We start from the raw sequence: 16,022 nt of genomic DNA on the forward strand, positions 1-16,022 counted from the left end.
ATAGTTAATTAGCTTCACAGCAGAAGTGTGAAGCCACATTTCCACTAAGCCCAACAAAGGGATTAGATTGTCTGGAGAAACAGAAGGCAAAAACACAGCAGGGCCTGTGAATATGACCATGTAGCTATAAATTTCAGCATCAATACCAGAGTTATGAAAGCCAAACTGCTAAAAGGGCTCTGTGTGCAAAATGGCAGGACTGATTCAGGGGGGAAAAAATCATGCTGATGGTCACAGCATGAAATGCCGCTACAGCAGGGAAAAGACCCCAGGAATCTCAATATTCTACTTTGGTCCATAATCAACACTAGTTCGTGTCTCGTCTTTTGGGTGGGTATTTTCTGGTGCTAAATAAAGCAGAACACAGCTAAGTGAGGTCTTCTCTTCTTGTGCTTTTTTTTTTTTTTTTTTGAGACACATTCTCACTGGTTTCTGTACTCATACACTCTGATCTAGCAATAGGGAAAAGACAGTATGAAATACAGAGGCAGAGTACGTCACATTTATCAACCATGTGTTCTCTTTCTTTCAGTGATATGAAGAAGGTTGGTGTTACTGTTGTTGGGCCTCAGAAGAAGATTATTAGCAGTATTAAAGCGCTAGAAAATCATACAAAGAATGGCCCTGTTCCTGTGTAAGGTACCAAAATGATGTTGCTCAGGTCAAAGAGAGAGAGAGAAGTTGCTTCAAAGGGCAAACAGTGATGGCTGAGAAAACTGCACGAATTAAAGGAGCTCTCACAACACTGTTGGGAACATTGGTGGAAATTTCAAGCCCACTAAGAAACTCAAATATTGAGTATCAATGCCTTAAAGATAGGAACAAAAATGTTTAATCCTAAAGAGTGGGAGCTTTCTTTTCCCCTTCTAGTAACTAACTGATAATACAGATAATAATTTTGAAAAGAAAAAATATGTAAAAATCCTTCCAAGTAATACAGTGAAACTGAACCCCAGAGCCATTTGAACATTGACTGTCTGAATATTATGAAAAACCACGGACACAAAGGCTGTGTGTTTGATCGACAGCAGCAACAAGAAGAAAAAAAAGACTTGCAGTATTTTTATACACAGAAGAGATCTGTAACAGGTATTTTATTTCTTTAAAGGCAAGCAAAATTGAGGGATTATGCCTCAAACTTATCTGGCCATACAATAATGTCACTGTAATCCTCTGTTTCAACTGTGGAAAGGAATACAGAAATAAAGTTTGTAGTGACTTTGAGTTAGTTCACAAATGATTTTTGCCATTACGTTAGCTTCCCTAAATGTTTCCATTTAAAAAAACAAAAAAAGTCTTAATTTTTTTTAAAAAGGCATATTTATTTCCTTTTATTCCTTATTGTTTATATTTATGCTTAAATATCTTAACTTAGATTTATTACTGCCATGTGCCAAATGCAGTCAGACTTCACTGATCAGAATCGATGGTTTAACCTGAGAAAATTGTATGATGTGTTACTTACTAGATTTTGTTGTATGTTCGTACTGCTCTGTTTGAAATCCAAGAAAGAAAAGCCTTTTTCCAGCTCTTGCTCTGAACAATCCATCTGGAGTTACAGACATTCCATCTATGTCATATCTCTGTTTACAGTAATATGTTACACTTCTAACCTAGAGTAAATCTACTAGCAGAACTGTGTGTGTACAACATATGACTTGTTCCATGGATCAATATCCAGCCTGGTTAAGCATGTTTGTTTCCATTACTTCCCAAAGACCTGATTTCACCATCCTTATACATGATGAGTAAGTAGCACCTTATTCAGATTGATTTCAGTGGAGCTATTTGCAGAGTGAGGTTCTAGAACTCAATATAAGGGAGGCAGATTTGTACCCTAATTTAGTGGGACTGCTTCTTTAGCTCACATGGTAAAGATTTGAGTCTGAGTCTGGAGCTGAACATCAGGGATTCTATTCCTGATTGTCACGTGTGCATAATTAGCAGGAAGACATGGCATTTATAGATAGATACACACACACACACACACACACACACACACACACGCATACAGTCCCTGGTCATTACACTAGGATGTGACTTAGTGCTGCACATAGGACTGGAATCTTGCCCTCCTTAAACTTCCACCTCTTCTGCACAGTGGATTCCACTGAATAACACTGAGTTCCTGTGAAAACAAACAAAAGACAAGACACATGGATTTTAAAGGCTCCAGGGCTGTAGGATGTAGTATAGATTACTATTAAGGCTACTATTTAGTCACAGGTATTTTTAGTAAAAGTCATGGATGGACACGGGCAGTAAACCCCTGACTAAATCTTGGGAGAGAGGGGGTGGCCACGGGGTGCCACGGGTGCTCATGAGGGGGCAGGCTGGGGGACGCCATGGGTCCTGGGGGGGCAGTGGTGGCACACAGCCCGGGACCCCTACTGATGCTGGGGTTGGGGGGTGGCAGGGTTCACAGGCTCCCTTTGTGGCTCCCCTGAAGCAGCGACATGTCTGTCCCTCCAACTCCTAGCTCCTCGCGCTGCCCTCGCCCCAAGCACCGGCTCCACAGCTCCCCTTGGCCAGGAACCGTGACTTCCGTGATCTCCATGACAAACTCACAGCCTTAATTGCTGTGTATCTAGTTGAATCGGTTACCATGAATGCAAAATCAATTGCTGGTTCTTCTGAAGTACACAGAAGCATGAGGCTGAATTCCTAGAATTCTCCAGGCTGAATCTGCTTCTAAATTATTCTTTCTGGATCCAAAACATGAACAATGCAAAGCGAACACATTTATCACTCACTGATAAATGGAGACCGAATTATAGATGCCTTTTTAGTAAATCGTGGCAAGTGAACATGCTCAGAAGAATCTGATTTGAAATATGCTCAGTTGATAATGTCTATTAATGATTTGACAAAAATTTGAACCAACAGTATTGAAAAGTGCAGAAAATTAAAAGAAAGCAGTTAGACCACAAAAAATCATTGTGATTTTCTATTTAGTGTGTTCTCTTGTTAGACCAGGATTCTGCAGTGAAATATGATGGATGACCCAATATTGGGTCATCCATCTTTTCAAACTGCAAAAATGGGACACATTTTTGGGACACGCAGGAGTCCCACCTCTACGCCGCCTCTTCCCCCCTGAGGCCCCGCCCCCTGACCAGACTGGAAGTTGGAGCTGGGCAGTGGTAAGAGCCGCCCAAGGAGCCCAGACCGCTGTGGGGAGCCCCAGGCTCTCAACCAGTCCTAGGCGGGGGGCTGGGATGCACAAGAGCCGCCCCCAACCTGTGTCCACACACCCCGGGACTCACTGCCAAGGGCAGATGAAGGGTCTGGGACTCCAGGGCCCCCCACAGCGGCCCGGATTCCCTGGGCAGCTTTTCTTACCGCCAGGCTCCAGCTTCTGGCCTGGCCAGGGGGCGGAGCCTCAGGGGGAAGAGGAGGAGCCTGAGGTAGATCCTTGTGGTAAGGGGGAGCTAAGCCCACCTCAGGAAAAGGCTGGCACTGCTCCTGAGCCGCAGGCAGGCACATAGGAATGCCGTAGAGAATCTGGGACAAATGCTGTCCCGGAGTCATTCAGCCTGGGACCAGGACTTGAAATGTAAATTTCAGGACGGTCCTGCCCAATTAGGGATGGGTGGTCCAATATAAGAAAGCACAAATGCCAATTTCATCTTGCTTATTGTGTTCAGAATTGTTCTTCTCTTCAAATTTGGGCTTAAGATTCAAAATTCAGACATTGTTAAACAATTTATGCCACCAAGCTCCAGTGTGGACACAAGTGTAGGAGGAATCTTTTCACAAGGTTTTTCTACAGATGTTTCTCTCAATCTTCATTCAGGCATCTTTAGAGGAGGAAATTTTTAAATGCTTCTCAAAACCAGAAAAATGTTTCAAATTGAGATCTTACATCTTAGACCACCCTTAATATTCTCTCAGTATCTAGTCATCCTCCATGCACACTGTTCTGAGCATGCTCAGCGTAAGTGCATGATACTGATTCTTGGTAAGAAGGGAATTCATTTTTGTTTGGTTGGTTTTTGCTTGCAGTTATGAGTAGAGTGGTTTTAAACAAATTTAGCTTCCTCTACCCTTCAAAATTGTACATGTACTCTAAGTGGCCTCTTATTGAAAACATCCCACACTCCCCTCCCCCCTGTACATATGTAAACATAACAGTGTACAATTCTTAAATGTGGCGTAGAGGTACTAGAATTCTTGTGGCCATCTTCCTGTACAGGATCTGCATTGGTTATTTACATCAAACAAAACACAAACTATTCACAACATTATGTACCATATTATTGGTTTTGTATCTTTAAATATAGTTTACATATATAATTTATTTCTGTTAACATATCTAGTTTTGTGCTGTACTTAGCATTCAATAAGCAATGTATAGATGTGATTTGATTGGTAATATGTACTTACTTTAACTTGTAATTCAAAACATTACTTACTCATTTAGTTTGTTGTGCAATTATAGATGGCCTCTTACTAATGTAAAATTATTTGTAGTGGAAACATTTATATTTTTATAATAAACATAATGAAAGTATTTTTTACATATTGGAATACCCAGATGCTTATTTTGAGGCAAAGTAAATCAATTTGATTGAAAGAAAACCTAACTGGCTTGATTAAATTGGGATTAAATATAATGCATTACCTGTGGCTAAATTCTCAACTTCAGTGCACAGCTGCAGTTAAAGTTAGTTACAATTAGGAACACCTATTAAAAAAGCAATGTTTAAAGTAGACACGCTGGCCAGATCCATTGGTGCTATGCCAAGTTACATTAGTGTGAAGATGTGAATCACTCTATGCGTATGGGAAGACGGTTTCAGTCACAAACTGCATATAGGGTGTTGAGAAAGTTGTTGTTTACATTAGCTAAGCCAAGTAACTCCAAACTTCTACTTTTGTTTCAAGGGGACTGGACCTCCACTGGTCTTGTTAGAATGCTTAAGTACTATAAAAAGATGTTCTTGTCAACAAAATAAGACAAAGCCCATTAGTTACTGAAACTTTTCCCCATGATCATTTTTTTCCTCTGAATTGTAAACAAAGCATCTTCTAATGATATGTCCTCTGGGGGTGTGTGAGAGGCAGTGATTTTTTTTTCCTGTTTACTGTACCAAAACAAAAGTATTGTTTTTATGTGCTTCCCTGAGGCATGAATCATTTGAAAATACAAATGTACAGCCTAGCTTTGCCTCTTGAGAGCTATCTTCCTAGAAGAATGTGAATGTTTCAGAATGTTCTGCTTTTCCAGTTAAAATTACTTAGGATGAGTAAAGAAATTGTATCCATTTGTATTACAAATGAGGAGCACATGCTTTTATTTTAATTCACTCTGTTTTTAACCATACAAAGTAATGTATTACAGAGCTGTTCGGGAGTAAGTCTATGTGGGCAAATTTAGCAAGTGTTATCTGTTAAATGATATTACTTGAAAGAGGAGCCATTTAACACCACAGAACAGAAACAAGGAGGCAATCATTCAAATCTGCAGCAAAAGCTAGTGCCTCTTTATAACATCCCTATGCTACCTACTATGCTGCAGTGGGTGCATATGATGCAAATCTAAATTCCAATGTGGGGTTTGAACAGTATGCTTGAATGGTGTGGAAACCAAGCCAATCTGTGCAACTCTTTACCAGAGGATGTTTTGAAGGCCAAGACTACAACAGGGTTCAAAAAAGAACTAGATAAATTCATGGAGGATAGGTCCATCAATGGCTATTAGCCAAGATGGGCAGGGATGGTGTCCCTAGCGTCTGTTTGCCAGAAGCTGGAAATGGGCAACCAGGAATGGATCACTTGGTGATTACCTGCTCTGTTCATTCCCTCTGGGGCACCTGGCATTGGCTGCTGTCAAAAGACAGGATACTGGGCTAGATGGACCTTTGGTCTGACCCAGTATGGCCGTTCTTAAGCTACTAGGTTGGTCTAATCTGTATAGTATGCAAGCTATTTACTCTGTGAATGGACTGCTATTAGCAGTAATACTTATGATTTGGTTTTGTCCTGTGGTGTTTTGGCACATTGACCTAACAGTATTTTCTTGAGGAGATTTGGATAATAATCTGTTATAACTATTTTATTTATTGTAAAAGAATATTAGTGCTCATGAAAGGTTCTAGACTGTCAGCACTGGCACAGAATAGATACATCAGCAGCAGCAGTGGAAGCAAACTCCATCCTACCCACTTCAGTCCTCAACTCAAATCTGGCAGTATAAACACTAACAGTCAGTTCATTATCCACGGGTACAGTTTTAAAAGCGCCTAAGTGACTTATAGGCTTAAGTCCCAATTTCAGAGGGGGATTTTGGCGCCTAAACCTTTTATTGAAAGCCTTATTGAGATGTAGGCTGCTATGGCACTTCTGAAAATGGGATTCACATGCCTAAGTCACTAAAGTTCTTAATAAAATTTTACCCCGTGCCTGTTTATCCATCTCTTATTGAAATTGCCAGGGATCAGTGCCAATGGAAGAAGTGCTTTGAACATCCATCCACAAGGAATGGACCTGAGAGCCACTATTCATTCGATTATGTGGTTTGTCATTAAGAAGCCTTCAGAAGGTAACAATATCTCATCATTTTTTGATCTGGCTAGTAGCCTAGTTGTTGTATAGTGGTCACACAAAGTATCTTCCATTTTGAAAGATTCAACCTGATTGATAGATATTACCTATACTTCAGGTGGGAAACACTGTTGGGACTGATAATATCAGAACAGAAGAAGGTCTTGAAGTGCACTCGTATAGCCACTGAACCACACAGCCAATCTTTGGCACATGCAAAACCATCTGTGCACTTACTTGGTCCCAAATTCCCATATTCCATGTTGTGTCACATTTTCAAATTGAATACGAGTCCCGTGGGTAGAGATTACATCATTAAAATAAGGTCAGATAGTTGCTTTTATCTAAAGTCAGTGGTCACCACTCAACCCAAATTAGATGCAAGCAATCTTCAACACTGTCAAATCACCACATCTCCAAAGGCTGTCCTCAAACTGTCTGAGATGCAACAAAATTAACATACAGTGTCAGGCTATTGCTTCAAGGAATCTTCAACAATTCCTATTAGAGACGGGACAGAAAGAAAAGATTGTCTATAAATCCATTACAAGTCCTGCCCCCTTCAAACCATATAGTCAAATAATCTATAGCCAATTTATTCCAAAAGGAGCTGAAATCAATATCTACAGACAATGTAATCTAAGATAGTCCCCAGTGTGTTACTTCCAAATAATTAGCAGTTATAAATGTCTTTGCATCCCCCCATTATTTGAAGATACAGTGTGTAGTCTTAATCCCTATTCTTGTCCCTGTTAGGCCAGATAAAAGGACTAGAATGGGGTAAACAGGCTCTAAAAAGCCCCAGATCTGGTTAGGGGAGGATCCTCCCCCAACTAAATCCCTGCATTAACTTTAAGGCTTCCTTTCAGGGACCCCCTCCCAAGAGCTGATGTAGGGGCATGAAAGGCGGTATGTTGGGGTAGAGATGCAGCATGCAGTGCAGTGACGATTCTGGGCAGTGCTGCAGCTCATAGGGCAGCCCGGGGAGACCCAGCTGTAACATAGGCAGGCCTTCCAATGTCTGTGACACCAGGGGCCTCCTCAGTGCCCGGAGCAGCCCAGGATGGGGAGGGCACAAAAGTGGCTTAATATCACATACTCCCTGTTCTGGGCTGCAGGGTCTGTGCTATGCCTTTTAAAAGGCTCACCAAAGAAATCCCACCCCTATTATTTATATGCCTGGTATTTAGACAAGTTGTAAGGCAATTTCTTGCTTAGTTTCCATATATAGTTTCCACATATAGTTGCTGTGACTCTAATCAGATAAGTGTGTAGCCCATTAGTCATTTGTGCACACAGTTAGCCCATCTGAGAACCAGTCAGTCATGGTAATTGTTATAGCTGGTTGGAAATTTCCCAATGGAATATTTTTCCATGCCACATCAATTTGACAAATCTCCCAATGGAACCCTGACTACCAGGCAGGTTTAGAAATTTACCTGCCTGGTTTCTTGCCAGCCAAATGCTGCCCACCTGGCAGGCTGCCTTGAAGTCAGGTCTTCAGGACTCCTAACGTCTGCGGTTCCAGGCCAGCTTGCCTCCTGCACTGCATTGGAACCTATAGCTTCCAGGCTCCCTAGCCAGGAGCTGGGCGCTGAGAAGCCCTGGAGCCACAACTGAGTTTGGGGCCTTGGAGGTTGGGTTTCCAGGGGGGAATTCATTTTGAAATTTGCTTAATGAAATGTTCCGATTAGCTCTAAAGAAATTCAGAAAAAAATCCCATTCTGCAAGAAATTATGAAGTTCTGACTTTTAGTTCCAAAACTAAACAATTTTTTTTTTTCAAAATTTTGGAACTTCCCACAGAAGAGAAAATTCCAACTTTTTAACCAGTTCTAGTAATTGTAAGCAGAGCTCCTGTGATCCACCCATCATTCAACCCAGGGCCGGCTCCAGGCAACAGCCCACCAAGCTTGTGCTTGGGGCGGCACCTGGAGGGGGGCAGTGCGGCACGGCGCTCCGGCTTCGGCCGCCGGGGAGAGCGGAGCCGCAGTGGGCTAGCCCCCCGGCACTCCGGCTGCCAGGGAGAGCGGAGCCCTGGCCGGGCTAACCGCCCTCCTCCCGGCACTCTGGATGTGCTCCGGCCGGTCGGGGAGAGCGGCCCGTGGCCGGGCTCGGCGCCTTCCCCTGCCACGCTGGGAGGGGGGGCGGGGGGACGGCGGGAGGCTTTTTTGCCAGAGCCGGCCCTGATTCATCCTCTGCCTGCTTTCTCTCTTTTTTTTCCTGTGTACTCCAGCGAGGTGGAATTTGTAATCATGACTTATTCTTGGTCTCCATTCTATTTGCAAATGTTTTATTTGACTCTGGTCTTATGTGAGAAGTTATGGTCTGTTCCTATCCCCTACAAGTACTTCAGTCACTCAAATCTATGACTTAACAGCACTTCATTGTAAATCAAGTAAAACAAAAAGAAAAAAATTCTGTGGGAAAACATTTTGGCTTAGTGTCCTCTTCAGTGCTGTATACAAACATTTCAGCTTACCATTACAGCTTAGCAAGCAAGTAATCACCGGAGAAAGCATTTACCTAAGTATGTTTGGCAAGAGAATTGTATTCCTTGGGTTTTATTTAGACTGAGTTACTTGCATTCATCACTACTTGTACAAATTTCATCTTGGACAGGGAGGTCTTGTAGAGCTAATTGAGATTCCATGCCCTGGCTCACTTGAAATCTTGCAGTTCACATTGCCAGTGGGTTCCTTTCTACATGGGGGGAGGGGCGGGGAGAGTTATTTTTTTCCAATCAAGTTAGCCTAGTGTTATTAGAAAGACCCTTAACACTAACATAGATACAGTTTAACATATCTTCGGTCAAGTGAGCTACTAGTATTGCAGCCTTGATGGAGATCTATGCTGGTGTTAAGGGGGGTTTCATATCCTGTTAACCTAACAGCAAAACACCATTTCTTCTCCCTCCCCCCGCCTCCATATGTAGACAGAATTTTCAGTGCTGTAGAATGAACATCACTAGAATATTAATCTATTTTAGGTATCATATAGCCCCATTTACCATAGTATCTGAGCACCTCACAATCTTCAATGTATTTATCCTCACTACACCTTTGTAAGTACTATTATCCCCATTTTACAGATGGGAAATCAAGGTACTGAGTGACATGCTCAACATCACACCAGAAGTCTGTGGTAGAGCAGGAAATTGAACTCAGGTCTCCCAAGTCCTACGCTAGTGCGCTAACCATTGTACCATCCTTCTCCACCAACCCTTCTCTTTAAGGATATTCACTGTATTGGTTACTGAGTAGTTTCCCCAGTATTGGGTACAGAGTAGTTTTCCCAGCAGTGTCAATAAACTATATTAAAAGGTGACACAAAGGAACAAAAGGATTATTAGTGATGGCTCAACCTAAGGAAATGGGGTGGTATCACTTCAGATAAGAATCCCAAAGGGCAGATTTGTGCCAAGCCTCTTCTCAAGCAATCAGCCTGCCAGTGTGATGAAAAGAGACCCTCTTTTCAGATCTCCTGGTTCCGGCCAGGCCAGAAAGGTAAGAATAGCTCATCTCTGGATGATCTGGTACCTGCATTTCTTTTCCAATCCAAAACTGAGGATAAGAGAGGTGGGCAAGTGAGTGTGAATTTAACAATTCTTTATTCAAATGTTTCAGTAGTTCAGTTTTAGGGAAGCAGAACATGCAGCTGGGTCTTATAATCTGGACTAGCTCACTCATCGCTTATGCCATGTGTAGAGTGTATATAAGTTCAAAGCAACAAATCATGGTTGCAGAAACAATGACTTGTGGTGACAGCCACCATTAATGAGATCTCAGGCATGCTTGGCTATTACCTCACCGTGGGTGCACAATTCATATGCGTTGCTAATGTACTTATAATTATGTATTGTTCATGAAAGAAATTGTGCCATAAGATGTATAAAGGCTGTACCTCAATCCACAAATTGAACTCACATTAGCATCAATGAGAAATCCATGTCTACCTAGAAAGCAGCATATGACAAGGAATTCGGCCAGGGTGAAATTCACCGCAAGCTCTATGCATCACTTAAACCCTAAAGTGTTGCATGGGCACTGGCCTGGCCTTCTGGGTGGATCTGAATTTCACTCCCTAGCCTGTAAGAAACATAACCAGGTATTTGCATCTCAATATGTTACATGCAATTGTGGAGCATAACATTTAATTTTAAAAGACACTGAGCTGAAATAAAGCCAGAATGAAGAGCCACACACTAAAAATAATTTGTTTGAATGAAAATATGAAGGTCTGTTTGGGGAGTGCTGTGACCAGGGATTCAAGTAAGTATCCTTCAGGTCTGCAGAGGTATGTCATACTCCCAACAGTACAACATGGATCCTTGCACATAAAGATTACATCTTGAAATGATTTTTTTTTTTTTTTTTTTTTTTTTTTTGCGCAGAGTGGTTCAGTTTTTCTAGTCCTTTCATTGCTCTCAAAGCTCCCATTTTCTTTTGCACAGTTAAGTAGTTTGAGTAGTCCCCTGAATCTGGGCTTAAAGTACAACTATTTAACAAGGGAAAAGCCCCCTTCTTTTCTGTGCTTTCTTTGTATCTTCTCTTTCTCCTTTCTACAACCACCCCAGTTCTCATGAAAACTTGTTTTGAATATTACTGAGATTAGGAACATAAAATACAGGTGCAAGTGTGAGATTGGAGTGCACCCCCAAGAAATAGTATAGAAATATTTGCAAGTGGATGGATTTTGAGATTCATGGAAGGAACATTTTCAGCAACTGCATTTATAGAACCAAATTCATAGGTATGTGTAAGGAGATATATTTCCCGTTCCTCTCACTGAGACTTAGATTAAGACACCTTATACCTATATAGAGTCCCTTTCACTTCCTTATACCTATTCTAATGATGTGTGAGTACAAAGGAGACTGAATTCATGTAGCTTATGTGCCAAGGAGCCAAAGGAACTTGTAACAGAAACTAGGGTTGGGGGCTACTCTAAATTACATTTTGCACTCCTGTTAGTTGCTTTACTTGCTATGCTCCTCTCTTCTGCCCTATTACTTTGAAAGATGCACCAAAGTAGACTCCCACTAGACTTTTAGACATGCCTCTCAATTTGTCCCATAAAGTTTATACAATGGATACAGTTTTCCCTCCTAATTGGTATCTACTACTGCCATTTGGTAACTCACCACAAGTATAAAACTGCTTGGACCCCAAGATTTCAAAATGAAAGTATTAGGAGGGAATTCCAAGTCCATGATGTGGCTAATAGAAGCCAGAAAGCATGACATATACAGAGGATGAATGAAGAGGACCTGGTAAAGAGAGCATGGCAGAAGAAAGTGGTAGAAAAGAGACCTCGAGGAAAGCCAAGGAAGTGGTTGATGGATTGCATAAAAGAAGATGGCAAGCAGGTGGCCCTTAGTGATGCTTTGGCCAGACGACGATGTCGGATGATCGCACAGGGACGTGACCCCAGATGATAGGATAAGGTGAAGAAGATACAGTTTTCTCCGGTCAGGACTTAGTTGTGAATCACCTTAGAGGAAAGTTTAGGGTACAAAGAGGCTTCTAAATGAATTGTTAAACCAAGATACTCCCTTTTAACATCTGAAATGTATGTCAGGCAACCTGGAAAAGAATAGATGCACATTTTAAAAAAGTATTCAAATGCAGCTGCACATGCTTAAAACAGCAACAGAGGGTCCTGTGGCACCTTTGAGACTAACAGAAGTATTGGGAGCATAAGCTTTCGTGGGTAAGAACCTCACTTCTTCAGATGCTTAAAACAGTAACTTAGGCAGTGAGCAGTTAACATCCCAAGAGATTAATATCAGCTAATATCCCTTACATCTTCTTGTCTGGCATGTGGGTGGCTTGCTGAGTGATTAGTTGGCTGTTTGCTCAAATTCTTGGTTACTAGTGGAACATGCAGTCTCCCTTCAGGCTGGCTGTTGGTGAATCAGCATTAATCATTCCCTGCTTTTCATTTTCACCATTGAAGCTGAGACATTTTTTTTATTCCAGAATCATTCCCCCTCTCCTAAAGTATTTGTTTGGAGGGTTTAGTGGAGGAATATTACCTATGTTGTTGTATATAATTTTAAAAATCTATGCCTCATTAAAAGAGTTAATATATGCCGTAATAGCTGTAATAGCTATTAGCTGTAATAGCAAAGCAATAAAACTCAATCCCTACATTGATATGATTTTGCAACTCCCCTTCCTCTAACTTATGGAGCTGTGGGACACCAGCCAGGGAAATACAGTGACACATAGGAAATAACATGAACAAATAAAATCTCTAGTTTAATAGGGCTATCTTTTTCTTGCCTTCTCTCTCCCTATGTCATTACTTTATTCCTTTTTCTTTCTCTCTGTTGCCAACTTTCATTCTCTCTCTAGTTCTTCTTTTCCCCCTTTCTTTTTTGCTTTCCCTTTCTCACCTCTTCCTCAGTCTATATCCTTTCCCTTTTCTCTCTGGGTTGCATAAGACATAAACTGTGAAAAGCATAGCCAAAGCATGCATCAGAAATATTTTTAAAATAAATAGACCTTAGGTCTTTGTAGAAACTCATTTTTTTAAAAAACTTGGTGTCTGCAAAATATGAGAGGCCAAACTCACCTACATTTCTCTCTACCATTAAGTCAACCCCTGACACCTTGTAACAGTACATGAAAACCTTGTCCCATTAGAGACTGCTACACACAAGCCAATGTCTCCTTCTCTAATACAGTGGGCACACTTAAAAAGGTTATTTCAGACCTATACCTAAAATGAGAGATTTCCTATCCTTAAAAGACTCAACTAAAATGAACTCTTTAGGAAACATAGTTATACTTAAAGAATTCTCCCACGTGGCAGAAGCAGAGAAACGGATCGGGACATGTATGGGTATAAAAATATTTAATTCTTGTCCTGGGTACCAAGATAGTACTATGATCTTGCATGTTACATTTGCCTAAGATAGAGCAGACAGATAACAAAATGGCATGTTGGCTGAAAGCTTATGAAGACTTTAAATGTCAATCAGCTGGGTGAGGTTCTGTGGCCTGTGTTATGCAAAAGGTCCGACTAGATGATCAAATTGTTCCCTTCAGGCTTAAAATCTATGAATGATCATAGACACAAACTGTCCTTTAACTATGGTCACTTTAATTGGCGCCACAGCCACAACTATGGTGGATTTTTTTTTCCATAGGACACCTGGTTAAAGTGGATTTTAGGCCGAACCTTAAGAAATAGGTTTAGGTTTTAGTCCCAAATGCAATAAGCACACACCAAAACAACCTCTTCCCACAACAACACCTTCTTCAGTGCCTTGCTGATCTTTGTTAACACTTCTTGAATGCAGAGTTGCTTTTTTATAGGAACTTTTCTGCTAACATGTATTGCTGAGACTTGCCCTTAAAATTTAGCTTACCAAGCAGCATCAACTCTAATGTGGCCATTTTAGTTGTTGGCTATCTTTTCCTCTAGTGGGTAAGTACCTGTTATGGAGGTTTTTGTATTGTTATTATTGTAGAGGTAGCCTATTTTTACCCCAGCAAAAGGAGGATATTTTAGGGTCATTTGGGTGTCGCAAATAATTTGTGTCCTATGTTGAAGGAAGATATTGCTTTAAAAAAAATAACAAAAAACAACTTGGCTTCTTTGCAGGAATATCTATTGAGAAACTAGAGAACTTTAAAATCAAATGACCTTTCCCCTAACAGCCTGAACATGTCCAAATTCAGTGAGGAGGAAGGAGTGTGAAATGGGAATAAAAATGCTTTTTTTTAGTTTGTGCTCTCGCCTTTGAAGCAATGCCTTGGCTGAATGGATGGGGGTGGGATCAAAAGTAATGAATGATCACAAATGGTATCCTGCAACTTACCTAAAAGAACAGAGTCAAACAGGTTGTTAGAATTGTTAGTATGATTTTATTTACTCACTGTTATCGATAAATCTTGGTCTGTCCTAATGGTTCATCCCATAATGTAAAACATACTAAGGTTTGTTTGCTCTTGGCTTCCCCTGAACTAATGGCCGATGTTTGCATTTTAGAAATAAAACAGCACTGGAGCCATATATATTTTATACACCCCATAAAAATGAAATAGGTTTGGAAACATACATGAGAAATATAGTTAGCTCTTACATTTAGCTAAAACACTATCTTTTGATAGTTCCCCTTTAAGGCTTTGGGGAGAAATTGCCACTAGTATTCACAGAACATTTATGTCTGCTAGTGTAAAAAAATTCTAGAAGGCTCAGGAGAGTGATCAGAAACTTTACCTACAGTTTGCGAAGAACTGATTAGGTTTCCAGTGGCAGGGAAAAAACAGGAGGGGGTTCGCTGAGTACCTGAAATACCAAGTGGAAGATGCCGGGGCAGAGATCTCTGGGGGAGCATTCTGTTTCCTTCACTTTGCCTTAGTAGATCATGGCCATAGAGCTAAAATTACCTCTTTCTCCAGTGGTATCACGTAAGGTATTGCATGCAGCATGAAAGAGATGTACCATAAATCTCTGTGTAGCTCATAAAATAAAAATGTAGGGTTTTTGAAACAAAAGTATCTTGACTCTTGCAGCATTTACAGATATTGCATTCAAAACACCTCAATAAGCATCTAAAACTTTGTATTCCCAGGAACGAGCAGTGAAACTTTTTATACTGGGTTCTTAAAAGTGCCTGGAGAAAAATGCAGGAGACATACTTCCACTACAATAAACATATTCCCAATCAGTTTTCATATAAAGTCAGATTAATGTGTATATATCTTTCTCCTTCCAGTGTGCACACCTTATCCCAGGTATCATGGGAAAGAAGGCTTTTAATCTTTGTTTTTAATCTTTAAAGTTCTGGGGCCAGTCAATGGAAGGTTGGCATAACAACTGAGTCAGTGGCAAACTAATGTTATGGGACTGTTGGTTATTGGTGAAAGAGTTCCAGCTCATTGTGATGTTCAGTGTCTTGTGCTTTTTGAGTAGAGCTCCTGTTTGTCTGAAGTCACAGCTTTCACCATTGGGTTGGAATCTTCCAGGGCTAGGTCCCTGCTTGACTGTAATTGTGGTTTGGTTTTGTTGTGTGTGAGTTTTTTAAAATTAGTATTATTTCATTAAGGTATAAGCAAAAACAACTGAGATTTGTAATCCAAGAAAAGTGTGCGCCTGGGTGGAGAGAGGAAATACTTTCCCCATTAAAACCTGGCAACTTTCTGGAACTAAAATGGGTGGGGTGTGAAAGCTGACATTTGTCAGGAAAATAGGCCCCCCTGAGTGCTGGTTTTGATTTTACTGAGTTAGGATCTACTGAAAGGTGTGTGTTGCACCTATGCAGTACATTTTGTATGGGCTTTTATATTAAGTTCAGTAAGGTGCTCAGCTAAAGAAGGGCATGCTACACACATGTGCATGTCTAGGCACTGGATATTATAGTGTGGATGAACAAATGCTCTGTCATTGCACATCTTGTAAGTGCCTTCAAGAATGCAGCTTTGTGTTCTTGAAGAATGTTTTATTAAGCTGGAACAAAGGTTT

General features: G+C 40.9%; 1 protein-coding gene across 2 annotated transcripts in view; it reads left to right on the forward strand.

Moving 5' to 3' along the window:
- EPHA3 (EPH receptor A3) overlaps positions 1-4,520 on the forward strand; it is a 300,651-nt gene extending 296,131 nt beyond the window's left edge. For both annotated transcript variants that reach the window (XM_054046029.1, XM_054046033.1), the window contains exon 17: positions 533-4,520. In XM_054046029.1, coding sequence (XP_053902004.1) covers positions 533-638 — 106 coding nt within the window. In that variant the 3' untranslated portion in view covers positions 639-4,520. The remainder of the gene's footprint in view (positions 1-532) is intronic.
- Positions 4,521-16,022: the final 11,502 nt, after the last annotated feature.

The sequence above is a fragment of the Malaclemys terrapin genome, chromosome 1 (genome assembly GCF_027887155.1).
Source record: "Malaclemys terrapin pileata isolate rMalTer1 chromosome 1, rMalTer1.hap1, whole genome shotgun sequence".
Lineage (NCBI taxonomy): Eukaryota > Metazoa > Chordata > Testudines > Emydidae > Malaclemys > Malaclemys terrapin.